Source organism: Cnephaeus nilssonii (genome assembly GCF_951640355.1).
Source record: "Cnephaeus nilssonii genome assembly, chromosome: 2".
Classification (NCBI taxonomy): Eukaryota; Metazoa; Chordata; class Mammalia; order Chiroptera; family Vespertilionidae; genus Cnephaeus; species Cnephaeus nilssonii.
Window position 1 is genome coordinate 38251901 of NC_137073.1, and position 15209 is coordinate 38267109.

Here is a 15209-nt window from a genome sequence, read left to right on the forward strand (position 1 = left end):
GAGAAGGCCAGGGTGTAGGTGGAGAGATGGTAGTGGCGATGGAGGTAGTTCTAAAGGACACTCTGAAGAAGGATAAGAAGGAAAAATGGGGCAGGGGTGCAGACTGGGGTAAAGGGTTAAGGCAGCTTAGAAAGAGGAAATAACTGGTACAAAGTCTTTAGTTCCCCAGTGGCGTTTTTGGGGAAATTTCCAGTGTATATCACTATATCATTTCAATTAGGTTTGGATTTTACTCATTTCATGTGGATTTTATTTCTCTAGTGTAATCTTTATTTTTTGTTCTGTCCCTTCCTTGATTTAAAGTTCAATTAAGGTTTTCTTTCTTGCTTGCTTAGCTTTCTAAGACCAAATATAATGCATACATGTAATCTATCCAGGAATAATACATATCTTACCAAAATAGAAATATACATGTGAAATCAGTATTTAAAAAAGAGCAAGAGTGTTTGTTTATTGCCTTAGATTAAATTAAACAGAAGAAAAGCTTATGTAAATGAGGCATTAAAAGACTGCTAGGTTGATCAGTGTTTTTCAGGAAAGTTTTGAAGGACCAAAACCTTTTTATAGTAAATAAGAATGCTTATGAACCTATGCTCATGTGGGAGGAAAAAAGAAAACCTCAACCAGTCTCCATTTCCTTAAGAATTTATCCTGAAGAGACTTCTTAGCATCTTGGTACTGCTTTATTGACAAATAAATTAAGGTATATTTAATTTTGTTTGCCAATATTACCACATAGACATTGTTTAGAACCCACAGCTTCTGCTAAATAAATTACTTCCCTTTGGCTTCAGATCAAAAGCAACCTCAAAAGAAGGACATCTTTTCTCAAGTTCAATTACCTTCTCTTGGGACTCATACAGAAAAGTTATGGCTATGAAAAAGAAACAATCTGCCACTTGCATCTGAATATGTGATTTATAGCATTAAGATAGGTGGATTATATAAGGTCTGATTCTAATATTTTTTCTTCTGATACAATTGATGAAGATAAGCACCAATTCTCACTTTCAGAGTAATCAGCTCTCTGTTTTCCTTAATGATTCCCGACAGTCTGTTGGATTTGTGGCATTAATTACATTCTACTAACCTTCACATGGAAGACCCTACAAGACTCTTAGCTGCTAAGATCACTAGTAAAATCAGCCAAATAAATGTGGTATTTCCACTCTCTCATGCAACCCTATTTGAACTATAAATATAGTAATAATATATCTAGGATTCTGTAGCATACTCTTGATTTCAAATATTTTTGAGTATGAATATAATTTTATATGTTAGAACAATGTCAGGCTATGTTTTGATTTTTAGTTCTAATAATATGATCACTATAGATATATGAGATTTTAAAACCCGGAAACATAAAGTGCATTTTAAAAGAGTTCTCAAAACTTCAAGTAATTAAAAAAAATACTTTTATTGATTTCAGACAGGGAGAGAGAGATAGAAACAAACATCAATGATGAGAGAATCGTTGATCAGCTGCCTCCTGCATACCCCCTACTGGGAATCTAGCCTGTAACCTGGGCATGTGACCTGACTAGGAATCAAACTGTGACCTCCTGGTTCATAGGTCGATGCTGAACCACTGAGCCACACCAGTCTTGCCTCCAAGTAATTATTAAAAAATAGTAAATAAAAATTATATATTAATTAGCATTATATCTAACTTTAAATTAAAATGAATACTGTCTGCTGGTGGCATACCTTACAAAAATAAAAGAAAGCAAATTGAAAATTAACTATCTTTTGTCAGAAATTTACTTAGCAACCTGAGATAAGACCAGAGGTTTTGCCACTCAAAGTTAGACTGACCTATTGACCCTAAAAAGTTATTAAAATTGTTACTCTGGTCACCTGGGATAAAGGAACTGGAAGAAACTGTCAAATGGGTTGACATATTTCAAGTCAACTTAGAGAAGGAGACTTTAACGTGAGCTCAGAATCCTGCTATACGCAGCTCAGTGTGACAAAATTTTGTCATCCTATTATCTTATACATCTATGAACTTTTTAAGAGTTATGGTAATATTAGAATTGTATAGAACTAAGTAAGTTTTATCCTTTTGACCTAAGTCTGTAAGTACTTGTTCTGCTTTTGAGGACTCATACAAATTCTTGTTTTTGTCTATTCATGAAGCATCATCTATCTCTCTTGCATCCTTTTATTTTTTTGGCCTCAGAAATTTACCTTTTAGAGTTATATAACTGATCATTTATAAGAATATAAATTCAGTTTATGGCTGAGGGCTGTTCCCTTCTCTGTTTGACAAATTCTACCCAAAATTCCCTGAAATAGGAACAGAGCTCCCTCCTTATTCACTAGGAATGGCCAAGGGAAAAGTGGCCCTGAACATGTTTAGAGCATCCTTGTGAAGCAGATGTAACAGTATGCCCAGGTTGAGATGACAGTTTGGCATGGCAGGACTTCCAGGTCTTCCTGGAAAATCAGAGTAATGTCCACAGCCATAATTTCTGGGATTAAAGAAAGCATCTGCAGAAGAGCAATAATGTTTTTGGATCTTGTAGGCACCAATTATTATGCCAGCACCATTAAGACACTTCTTCAGGACCCATCTGCATATTAAACAAATCAGGAATAATGCTGTTCCTCTTATGTTTTCTCTTTATTTCTTCTTAGTTATATGTTCTTTGTCCAATATCAAAATGTGGTTTGATTTGATCGAGGAATTTAGAGACATGGTAGGGTAATCTGTTCCAAGGAAGTGTGTCTTCAAAAACAAATATTCTTGCAGGCTACTACAATGCACATAGTGGTATTATCTAATGTGTATGTAAGAATACATATCTAACCCTATCCCGCTGGCCAGAAATAAATCCTGTGCCTTCAAACAGAATGTACCGACTTGCGCAGAGGAATCTTGTTCTATGCATCCTCTCTAAATTTGATTTACTGAGCTTAAGCCCTCCAAAACTATCCATATGACCAGTGTAGTTATCCTCTAACTTCAACATCCGTCAGGAAACATTGAGTCATTAAATAAAATAATTTTGAGATTTCTAGGGGAATATAGGAGAGAACATCATTGATTTTTTCCTACTTTGGTATGAAGAGATTTGGACCAGGAATAGCTGCAAAGGTACTGACAGCTGGCTGACAATTGTTTGCGACCCGGAATTCTCCAGTTCGTTTTATGTTGACAAGTAAATGTGCATCTGCCAATGTTTGACAAAGGAGCACCCATTACTTCTCTGCAAGTTTCCTGAAAGGAAGCATCTTCCTTCTCATCCAGGTTATGTAATAGCATTCTCAAACAGCACGTGCTCTTCTGGAAATCAAAGCAGGCTCCAGGCCTAAGGAGGAAACCTTTCAATTGATCAAGCTCCATTTCTCATGTGCCTTGTCTGACATTTAGCTGGGGCTTGGCTTGCCCTTTCATCCAACCTCTCTGGATACAGAAGTCACTAGACTTTTTTTTTTTTTTAAACGCATTCCTTAGGGATGGACAGAAGGAAGGGAACACCATTTCCTGATAATTGTATAATTCCAAAATTAGTCTTACAAACAAAGGAGGGAGGGGACCTTGACATTATTGAATTCCCACAGCTGGAGTAGCTAGCAAATGCTGGACCCCAACCAAAAATTTCAGAATGGATCTTCTTACCCTTTGTTAATTATAAAATAAATAGATTTCCAGACCTATTGCAAAGGAAGGGCCTAAATATGCAGTTTAAAAAAAAGGGGGAGATAAAGAAGAGAAAGAAGAGAAATTTGGTACTTTCCTGACAAGATAAAAGGGGTTTTCAGCTCATGGCTGTCTTCTCCAAGTTTGTGAGGTTTAACTAAAATAGATTTAAGGGCATAGTGAGAGGTATTTTTTGTCTTCTCTCCAGAAAAATTTCCCTTCTTTTATCTGAAAACTTTCCCTTGCCCTTGGACTCTGGCACATGACCTAGGTGAGGGCCATGATAATATCCCATTCCCTTGGCCACAGTGATTGATCCATAGGTAAGAATGTGATACCAGTAGGGTCAATCAAATTCCTTCCCTGAGATTTCTGTATAGGTTCCATGAGAAAGAAGTTTTATTCCCTGGAGCTAGAATAAATTAAGATTCTTTGGCTACAGGTATTATAAGCCAATGCTGACTACTTTAAGCAAAAAAAAAAAAAAAAAAAAAAAAAAAAATAAGTTTATTGGAAAGATATAAGGTAGCTCTCGGTATTGAAGGAAAGCTTAACAACCAGACCTCGTAAAGTCAGTCTTAGGGATATGATATCAAAAGCAATAGACAACTTCTTCAGGGGTCAAGGCCCAACTTCCAGGATGAATCAGCTCATCTTTTTCTGTCCTCTTTCACTCAACTCAGCTCAAGATTCAAGATTCTGAAAAAGAGCAAGTGTGGTTGGCTCTGCTAGTCACAGCCTTCCCCTGAGTCAAGAGGGAAACACACACCAGGATCACGGTCCCACAGGACTGCAGCGGATGGGAGAGGAACGCTTCTCCAAAGGAAAATCATGCTTCTGTTCAAAAGGAGGGGGAAATGCTTGCGAACAGGCAGAAACAGATGTTCACCCTAGACTGTTAAGCCAGGGCAGCCAGGGGATCTTTCCTGATCCAGGCCTGCAATAGCTCAGATGGGGCCACCAGGGAAACAAGAGCCAAATGAGCAACCCAGAAACCCTGTGCTCAGTCTTCCCACCAGCCTCAGGAGCTAGTCCATTTCTTTTCCGCTTGAACTAGTTTCCTTTCGGTTTCTGCCACTTGCAGCTAACAAATTCTTGAGAAACGCCTAGTTTTTATACCAGTGATTTTTAGACCTAGAGGTGTCTAGAATGTCCTTTTGAAAATTAGAATCACTCTACATTTGTACATATTGAATACATAGCATTTCTTGGGATCTTCGTGCAATAAATCCCTAAGTTTTGCAGGGACTCCTGGTGCAGTCACTTATCCTTGAGGGGACTCCTGAAGAAGTGAGAAGACCTTTGGCTTTGGGGTTCCATTTCAGAAAGCAGCTCTATTTTGGGATACTTCAGTGGACAAAGGAAAAGACAGCCTTTGGAAAAGGAAAAGATAGGCAATCTCTGAATGAACCTAGATATTATAAGGATAAATATAATTATTTCTATTTCCTTAGGGACTTGTATACTTACAAAGCACCCCTTGAAGTGATCACTTCTATCTTCTCTCATTTCCCCTAATATTCATTGCTGGTGTTTATGGGTTCAAATGTAAAGTATTCCACCTTGGAATGGTTTCCGTCTCTGAGGATTTAATAAATGCTTAAAAGAAAACCCTTTTCTGCAAATGTTGGGAAGAATAATGTGTGTGGGTGGGGAATCTCCACCTTTTGCTTTCCTCAAGTTCTTGTCACTTTCTGTCAAGGCAATAACACTCTTGGCAGCAGGAGGAAGAGCAGGCTGCTTGCTTGTGCTTTGACTAAACAGCAGCCTGAGCCCCATACCGTCTGATGACCTGGGTGGTGAGAGGTGCTTTTGGACAAAGTCCCAGCAGTTGAAACTGAGATCCCAAGACCTTCCTTGTCACTTTCTTAGGAAACTCTAGGTAGACTAGTGAAAGAATTATGTGTGTTCAGTGGGGAAAGAAGGTTGCATGCAGAACTACTGGTCAGGTAGGTGGTTCCTAGTCTGGGGACTAGCAGCCTTTCAAAGAGCCGGGCTGACAGAAAGTAGGAAGAGCAAAGGATGGCATTGTTCAGAAAACGTAGACACAAATGGACAACTGCTCAAGACTAGCCTTACTCCAATAAATATTAACATGATCTCTCTCTAAATGCTTGGAATTCTTCCAAGTCATTATTTTATTTAGGCCCAAAGCACTTACTAAAATACACTTACACGTGACAGGGTGTTAGCCATTACATTTAGTGAGGATTGTTTCAATAACTTTTTTTTTCTAATTGAGATAAAATTTTAAAACGTAAAATTTACCATGTTAACCAATTTTAAAGTGTACAGTTCACTAGTTTTACTGTAGTAACATTCTTATGTAACCAATTTCACTAATTCCAGAATGTTTCAACACCTTCAAATCACTGTTTTCTTAACACCTAGAAGCCATGGGAGCTTTAATCTTGAGGAAGTTTGCAGGAGGAGAGATAAAAAGAGGAACAGAAAGTTTGGGCTGAGTGCCTGGAGGCGAACATCATGATAAAAGATACTCTTTAAAATGTTGATTAAAAGTTGGCTCTGGGTGTTGACAAAGAGATATTGCTCCTGAGTCTTTTAAGAATTATAGGACAGCAGTAGTCTGATTCTTAAAATTAACGGGATAGTGTTTAAAAACAGTCTTGTGTCACTAAAAGATCACTGATGTCAAGCCGCCCCTCAAAATGTGTCTGGCCCTATTCAGACATTGAGTCCTGGATCAGCCTGACCCAGAATGCACCTGCACCATCTCGGAATATCTCTTCAAACAAAGAGATGACTTAAAAGTTGATGTGGCTTTCACCGGGATAGTGGGAACGTGCAAGTGAGAATTAGATAACACATTGTGCATATTAAGAGGAAAGAATTAAAAGGGAAAAAAAATCCAGAAGAGTGCATTCCCTTTAGTACGCTAGCTTGAAATCTATAAACCTGGACCCTGATGTTCTGGTCAAACATAGGAGCTTTCATCATAGCAAGTGACTTAATGCTCCTGTGCCAACAAAAGGACGTAGTCAATGAGGTCTTTTGCAAAGTAATTTTGTCCTCCTAAGCCAAAGGAAGCAAAGATTGTTTTGAAATTTAACCTTAGGTTCCTGCATACTAAGATTTAGCAAAAGATGGACTCATGTTTTGCAAGGGTACAATAGGCATTTCACTGAATTTTTCTAGTAAATAAAGCTGTAAGCACCTCAGGTGCAGGCTATGGAAATGACGGAAGGAATCTGCCCTGGGCTGTGATTATTTGAACAAAGTAAAATCAACAAACAACACCGAGGCTGTAAGTAAGTTTCCTGCTGTGCCAGTTTTATAATAAAGGTGTTTTTCTTTTCAGTTGAACTTTCCATTGACTTAAATCATTTATTTCTTTAGAGCCAATGAAATAGTTTACTGTGTTTATGTATTAAGAAAAAAGTTTGGTAGCTCACTGTTTCATCAATTTGATTATGTTTAGAAGTATTCCTAGTATTCTGGAACATCCAGAAAAAAGTGCATATTTGGGTAAAAAGAAATTCTAATTTATTTAGAAATATCTCATTAAACTTGCTTGTTAGAACTGTAGGCATCAGTTTGTAACTATAACAGAGAAGTAGCTTTATGTTAATCCAGTTAACATATCATTTAGAATCAGCACTGTTTTCCCCTCTTGCAGTTTCATGTTACAATAAGACAGGCTTTTGGAGTAGGTGACTATGATGTCACTTGATTGAGACTGGAAGGGGACTCCTTTCCAAAAGTGGTTCACTCTCAATCTATTATGGGGTCTGAAATTATACCATTGGACATTTATTTCTTGGATCATTAAGTTCTTTTGTTCACCAAAAAGAATCTACTTAAAAAGTACAAATACTTAAGGATGGGTGAGTCGTTAAGCATTACATTTTAATTTGACCACTAATGAGGATGTATTGGACAGGTTGGTTTGGTCCTTCATTCTTTCTTTTCAGTAATGGGATATCCCTTCCTCTAAGGAAGTGCTTTTCTCCCAATCTAGCCCTGTAGTAACAATCAGTCAGAACATTCCCCTTCCCCACCCTTGTTTCCCTCTACACCATCATCCAGTGGCCAGTGCATGACCGAAGCTTGTCCAACCATAGTTCCCTACCCTGGCCACAAAGATTATTCATATACCCTCAGGGGTACCCAACCCATGCCAGGACAGACTTCTTTCTTATACTTTTTTCTAACTGGAGCTGCTGGGAAAAAATGCTTTCTCTCCTCTCTGGAGGACAGGTAAAGAGGACAGCCCATCACCGCTTTGGGCCATATTTCTAGTCTCTTCTGACATCCTGCTTGAGAGAATGGAGTCCCGATGCAGAGAGAAGCAGAGATGAGAGACACAGAGTGATATTTGAGACCCTGAACCTATCAGACTCCAAGACTAATGGCATGCCCTTGCTCAGTTTGTTTACACGCGTGCCAATAAATCACCCTTTCTCCTTAAGCTGTTATGACTGGGGCATCTGTCATTTGCAAACAAAGGTTTGAGAACTGAAAACAAACATTTTATAAAAGGACAGAAGATAACTAGGGGAAGGGTGGTGTTCTGGTTGAGGAATGTGTATGGGAGGTGGGTCAGCTCTGATCATTCTGTGGTTAAGTGGGGGTCATTATATGTGAGAGTTACCGACATCATTCCGGACTTTACTTTGAAGTGAATTGATGGGTAGGGCAGGGTGACCAAAGTCTCTGAGAATAAGAGCTAATATTAATCTGGGGCCACAACGGCCTTGACAGTCTTCTGGGCTACTGAATTCAGGGTGAGGCTGCTTGGGGCCTCTGGGAGAATAAGAATGTGCAAATATTTAATTTAAGACTTTAGTCCTATATGTCAGTCCACAGACTCAGTTTTTCCCACCACCAAATCAGAGAAGCAACATGTAGGCCCAAAAGGAAGTCCTGTTTTCAACCGTAATTGAACGTGGAAGACCTGGCTTTATTGAAATTTGTATCTGTTCATAATACAGTAGTTTCCCCGCCCCCCATACTATAAATTTGTTTTTTAAATGGAAATATAGAAAATAATGGGCAAAGAAGGAAAGGTGAGATTTAATGTTTCCTATTCTCTCCCAAAGCATGAGAGTCCTGGTACCTCTGTATTATTTTAATTTTGACCTATCAAAATATTAAAGGGACAAAATTATCATTAGACAGCAAATGATATTATTTTTGTCAAAAAGCGAGTAATGAGAATTAGCTACCTTGAAATAATATATATTTTTCCCCACTAGATTAAAAATATAGTGAAGTTGAAAGCTTCTCTCAAGGGAGCTGGAGAGCTTTCTCCAGTGTGCTGTACAATCACTCTCAGCTTCTTGTTATGCAGCCGAGTTGAAATCTGGCTATGATGCCTTAGAATAGAGACCTTTAAATGGATGGGATTCTCTGACAGATTTTATTCTTTTAGGTTTCATGATGGTAAAAGCAAATTCATAAACTATCTTTATTTTCTGTGGAAAGAGCAAAACAAATTGGCCTTCAGCGTATGTTTCAAGGTGGCCGTTACATGCCATTTCAACCCTGGGAAAGTGCTATTCAAAACTGAAAATTAAAACCAAATCCATATTAGAAGCTTTACAATGTGGTCAGGATGCTGGGAGCGTCTCACTTTCTGAAGTCACCACATTGCCTATTTTCTCCTCCTCCCGTTTATTTCCACGCTCCTCCTCTTTTTCCAGAATTACTTATGAGTAATAAAGGAAGCCGGAGTAAGAACAATGGCATGTTTTTGGCTTTACAAGAGTGCCACACATCAAAGGAAGACATTGATCCCAGGGAATCACAGTTTTGCAAGAGACCCAGCAGGCAGGGGGAAGTGCGCTACCACGGCTGCGTAGCAGAAACGAAAGGCCTGACTGGCCTGGAGCTGCACAGGCACCTGGGCTCGGTTAATTTCTGTCTGGAGGCTGAGTGCCCAGGTGTTGCTCAGACACATCTAACCTGGGGCAAGGGAATGGGCATCTCTAAGCCTCTGCTTATTCTTGTAGAATCCATAAATGTACTGACTTCTGGAAATTAAATACACATGAAATACTTAGCAAAATGCCTAGCACATGATATTAAATGTTAACTTGTATTATTGCTAATGACAGTCTGAGGTTTTGGGTATTCTCCCCTCCCCCCCCCCCCCCCAATGTGTGCTTATAGTCTCTTAGAGAATACTAAAAATAAAAGTAAAAAAATATATACAACAATAACAACACTAAAAATTCCAAACCAAAGTGGCTATTAAAATTTTTCTGAACCACCCAGATTTTATCCCCAACCAGCCCTCCCTACTTGTTTCAGGCTCATTTGCCTATTGTTAAAGCACTGATTTCTTTCCTTCCCTGTGCCTTCTTAGTCTATAAACCCATGTACACTTTCAGATGAGCCCCTCTCCTTGCCCAGCTCCAGAGCCCCTTCTCTTGGGGGCCTTGGGTCTCCCTTCTTAGGCCCTGCCTTTCCCTCCCTGCCACCCAGCTTGTGCAAAGACATGTATCAGATCTATTTCAGTCCAGCTCGTCAGCTTCAGAGACTTTCCTTTAAAGAACCGCTTATTCATTCATTCTCTGCTTCTCTTATGGTGAAAGGAACCTCGTCTGGAGTGAGTAGTTCCTGTGATATCGCCATTCATGCCGAATGGAGGTCAGGCCAGGTCAGCATGCTGCCGGGCCAGTGTGCGCCTGGCACTGTGGCCTTGCTTCTTGCCTGGTTGCCAATAAAACTATATACACCACCCAGGACCGTGGGCCAGTGACTGTCACGTGGTGATACTGACCTCTAGGGGCTGGCTTTCCTTCACATAGAGCCTTTATCTTCTCATTGAGCTCCAGGACTGTGATGGCAGCCTCTTGCTTAGCTGTTGCCAAATCAGTTTGTAGCTTTTTCAGTTTCCTTTTGTGCTTTAGTTTCTTAAAAAAAAAATAAGAGTTTCCGTCACTAGAGACAGATGCATCAAAGGAATAAAAAGAACTAATGATGTCTGAACGAACCTGGCCTTTGAAGCCTGGCTCAGATGAAATGCTCCTTGTTTGTTTGGATTGAGTCCCGTTTGAGGCTGAGACTGAGCGTGTGCTGCTGTCAGAGAGCCTGAGTCACCAACGATCAAAGCCTACTTTCTGCATCGTGGTATCTTTTACCTTATTTTGTTTTACATATGTTTTTATTGACTTCAGAGAGGAAGAGAGAGGGAGAGAGAGAGAGAAACATCAATGATGAGAGAGAATCATTGATTGCTGTCTCCTGCATGCCTCTTAGTGGGGATCAAGCCTGCAACCCAGGCATGTGCCCTGACGGGGTATTCAACCTGGCTGCTGAATCATAGGTCGAAACTCAACCACTGAGCTACGCTGGCTGGACTCTTTTACCTTCTTGAAGGGTTTTTATCTGGATCTGAACCTTGTGTTTTGGTTGCTTATAAGAGATAGAATTAGAGAAGGCCTCTCATTGTCAGTTGCGATTTTACCACTGAGGTGCCAATGCCTAAAAGTATTGGATTTTTTCCCAATCTGTAAGTAAACATTCACATGAAAGAGCCAAAGCCTTGATTCTGAGTCATTTTCACCCTAATACCATAATGGCTTGCATTCAAATATATTCGAAAGGGTGTGAAGCTACCATGAAATGCTGATATTTACAGATATTTACTATGGTATTTATATAGGGAAAGTGGTTGGGGAAGGAATGGTTTTTCTGTAATAGAGAACAGGAATTCCTTGCTATCTATATGTATAAGAGGCTAAGTGACCGTCCGACCGGCTGGTAGGTATGATGTGCACTGACCACCAGGGGGCAGACGCTCAACGCAGGAGCTGCCGAGCTGTGGTGACTTGGCAGAGGCGGTCCTCAGGTGATGCACCCCGGAACCAGAGAGGAAGGAACCCGATTCTGGGGTGCGTCACCCAAGAACCACCCTCTTGTAATCTCGCGGGATGTCAAAGAGCTGGTTTTGGCCCTATCCCCGCAGGCCAGGCCGAGGGACCCCACCTGCAGGGGGGACCTGGCTCACTCCGCAGACACTATTCGAGCCATGGTGCCGCCCCAGGTGCAGCCAGCCAGGGAGGGATAGAGGGGGATTGGCTCCAGGGCATGTCTGGCCATCTTGCCCAGTCCCGCCCTGCTAGCCACCTTCTAATTAATTTCCTTTCAATGTGCACGAATCTGTGCACTGGGGCACTAGCAAAATAATATGATTTATGACATCCAAACCTTTGAAAGAACTACATTAGGAAATTGTTATATACCTAAAGGATTTACCTTGAGACTTTATGGCTGGGAAGATCCTTTTATGGATTTCAAAATGGATTTAATTTGTTAAAATTGGATTTACCTGCAACTATGGAGAAGCTGATTATTGTGAAAAGTCCTACATTTGCACTTTTGTGTCCTGCCTTTCCACTGAGGAGCTCACTTTGCCAAGTCTCTGTGGTCTGGTAATTAGGAAGCCCAGAAAAGAAATCACTAACATTTCTTATCAGACATAAATCTCAAGATAGGGGAAGGAATGGTTTTTTCTCGCAAACCAGGAAAGATGGTGTTCCCTGGTCTTTGAAAGGAGTACACTCGGGCAGTAAGGGATCACACCCTTTTTATGAGAGTAAAACCAGTACTATCAGTTTATCAAGGATGGGATTAAAAAGACACAGACCTCCCATGTTAAAGACAGGTTGTTTTCCAGACCAAAGCAGGAAGATCAGGACTTGATGAAAGCTTAATTAATGGCATACACATGGCTAAATGAGAATGTGTTACTCAAAGGGGAATGGCAGTCACGGAATTTCTCTTAAGGGAGTTGGAGGGGTGGAATTGGGTTCAGCCAGCAATCCAGGTGAGAGGTGCCTGGTTGTGTGGCAGTGGTAGTTAGTGTTCACCTACTCATGTCATCATTGTACTGATTTCTGAAGCATCCCTTTGGTGTCAGGTCCTGTGCAGGCCAGCTGTCAAAACATCAATGAGGATAAGGTCTCCGCTTCATGCCACTAGGACCGTCTAACTAATTTCCTTCTTCTGAGTCTATTCACCAAACCCCTTCACAGTTTGGTCTGTTATGTAGGTTAGTTCAGGGGGAGACTGGGTATTTGATAGCTGGGTTTCTCATAGTAAATTATTAAGTGGGCATGCTAATCTATACCCCACTCTGTTGTAAGTTGGTTTGCATAGGCTTGTTCATGAGGGCCTTGTCCGTCCCAGGTCTGTGTTGATAATAACTGTGGGGCCCTCTGTGATCATTGGTGACCTTTTCTGATGCTACTTCAAGACCTCTCCATGCTCAGATTTTTCATACTTTCCTTTTTGAAGCTTAGAACTTTGGGGATAGAAAGTAGGAGGAAGGGTGCAGAAATAAAAATTGAGAAAGCGGAGGGAATGAGGAAAAGAAGAGCAAGAGGGGTTCAAAACAGAAAGCTAATTAAAAGTATCAAAAAAGAACTGATAATGATATTCATGCTGAAGTTTTAGGGATTAGGTGTGTTGATGAAGGCAACTTCTGCTGATCTGTGAATAAAAGTAAGACTGGTTGATGGATGGATAAAGAAACTGATAGATATGCGACAAATTGAAGATAGCAAATTGATAATTGTAGTATCCAGTTATTAAGTATAGTGGTGTTAACTATAAATTTATTTCAACTTTTCTGTATATTTAGAATTTTTCAAAATAAAATATTGGGAAAAAGAACTAAAAAATTTAGTATTCTTGCATTGCCCTTCCCTTAATTCTTAATAGTTAGTATTCAAATTTTGAAATCATGCCACAAACATTCCTATGCAGATAAGAACTTTTCCAGAACCTTTTCTCAAGGTAGGCATTAACGGTAAACAAAGGCAAAAAATAAATGCAACTTGGTGAGAACTGATGAATGATCATTAGTTGCTGGTATGGTATTAGTAAGAAAAAGCTACATTTCTTATCAAGCTACATTTCTGTTTTGATAGGATGACTTGATAGATAGCATGGAGGAACTCAGTGGAAAGACAGTGTTTCTCAATATCAGTTAAAAATTGTAGCTTTTCAGTTAAAAGATTTAATTCTCTTTTTAAAAAAATTCTAATTTTTCAGGCTTTACCTTTCTCTTATAGATATGTTCCGCCTCTTAATATTGTTATAACTGTTGTGTATTTGACTTATGATCTGAGAAAGAAACTAAGGATATTTAGTCCAGAGAAGATAGTATACCTGGGAGTCAAAACAGTTGACTTCAGTTATCTAGGGGACTATTCCAGAGGGGAGGAAGTTGAGTCAAACAGCATTGTTCTAGAGATACCATGAGGAACAATGCTTAGAAAACACAAGGAAGCAGATTTTGGCACAGCACGAGAGAGCAACCTCCAACAATCAGAGCTGTGTCCATGCATAACAAGATAGGATGGGTCCTGGCAAAGCCCTCCTGCTCTGGGAATGATCAAGCAGAGACTGGATGAACATCTTCAGGCAGGCCCATTGCAACCTCTGGGACCTGGGTTAAGAGGTAATTAGAGGTCTGGCTTACCCCCAACTCTTTCCCTCTGGCTTCCTCTAACTCCCAAGGGACACAGCACATACGTGAATAGACATCTCAGCCCTCACAGTTTCTAAGGTAGGTACAGTTGTCAGGGATTCTTTAAGGATAAATCCGGTATTTGTGAGATGTTAGGTAAGAAGGCCAACAAGGCCTGTGGGTCCTTTAGAATTCAAGGATAATGTGACTCAAAATGACCGAACTTTGCTAGTTAGCTGTAAGGAAAAGGGGAGGGGAAACCTAAAATTTTCAAAATTGAATAAAGGACCTAGATTGGTTGTTTAAGATTTCTGTTGGACCCTTTTGTTATTCAGATACTTTTTAAAATAGTTTAACACCATCTTCCACCCACCCACCTCTTTTCTCCAGACAGAACTACTGTATACTATTCATTCATAGCTTTAACCAAGCCCTTTGGGCACTTCTAAAAATTCAATTTGCCAACATGTTTTTTTATTAGTCATAGACATCAAATGATTTCAGCAATGATAACATTTTCCTTTGCTCTTTCGGCATTCTCTAGCCAGGCAACCCAAGTGTTGTACTTGACTCTAATGGAGTATATTATGGTCTCCTTGGTAACTAGGAGTTCCCCTTTTTGATTACTAAAAGAATAGGAAGGTTTTATAGCTTGGAGGTAAATTCCTATTACCTTGCTCTTTTCCTACTTCTCCTACAGGGTGGACAGAAGCAGGAAATCATGTATTTGTGCAATATTTTTAAAAGGAAATATCTGTCTGTATTACATTGCTGAATAGCTTGCATTATACCAAGTCAATGGGAATTAGAAATAATCAGGGAACTATTTATAGAAGAGTTTCAATACAGAGTGGCTAGCACTATTTAAAATTTCTTGTTCTTCCCACATACTTTGCATCAGGGCCTAAGATTCTAAGGCTGGGCTTGGCCAGTTTCGGCCCTGAGAAATTGGGCCAGATACATGACATCTCCAGGCCCTAGATTCCATTTCATAGAGCTGATGGGGATTAAATGACATAACACAGAAATGACAGTACCCAGTACTATGTTTGCAATGTAGCAGATACGTGTTTCTATTTTTGTCATTATCTCTTGAAACACTAAAACACTGAAGTATCTTTT

The 15209-nt window shown here is 39.8% G+C and overlaps 1 protein-coding gene across 1 annotated transcript in view; it reads right to left on the reverse strand.

The window, feature by feature from the left end:
• CCDC192 (coiled-coil domain containing 192) overlaps positions 1-15209 on the reverse strand; it is a gene marked incomplete at both ends in the record, with an annotated part of 205978 nt that overhangs the window by 59641 nt on the left and 131128 nt on the right. The window contains one exon of the mRNA XM_079795696.1: positions 10392-10524. Within this exon, the coding sequence (XP_079651822.1) occupies positions 10392-10524 (133 nt within the window). The remainder of the gene's footprint in view (positions 1-10391; positions 10525-15209) is intronic.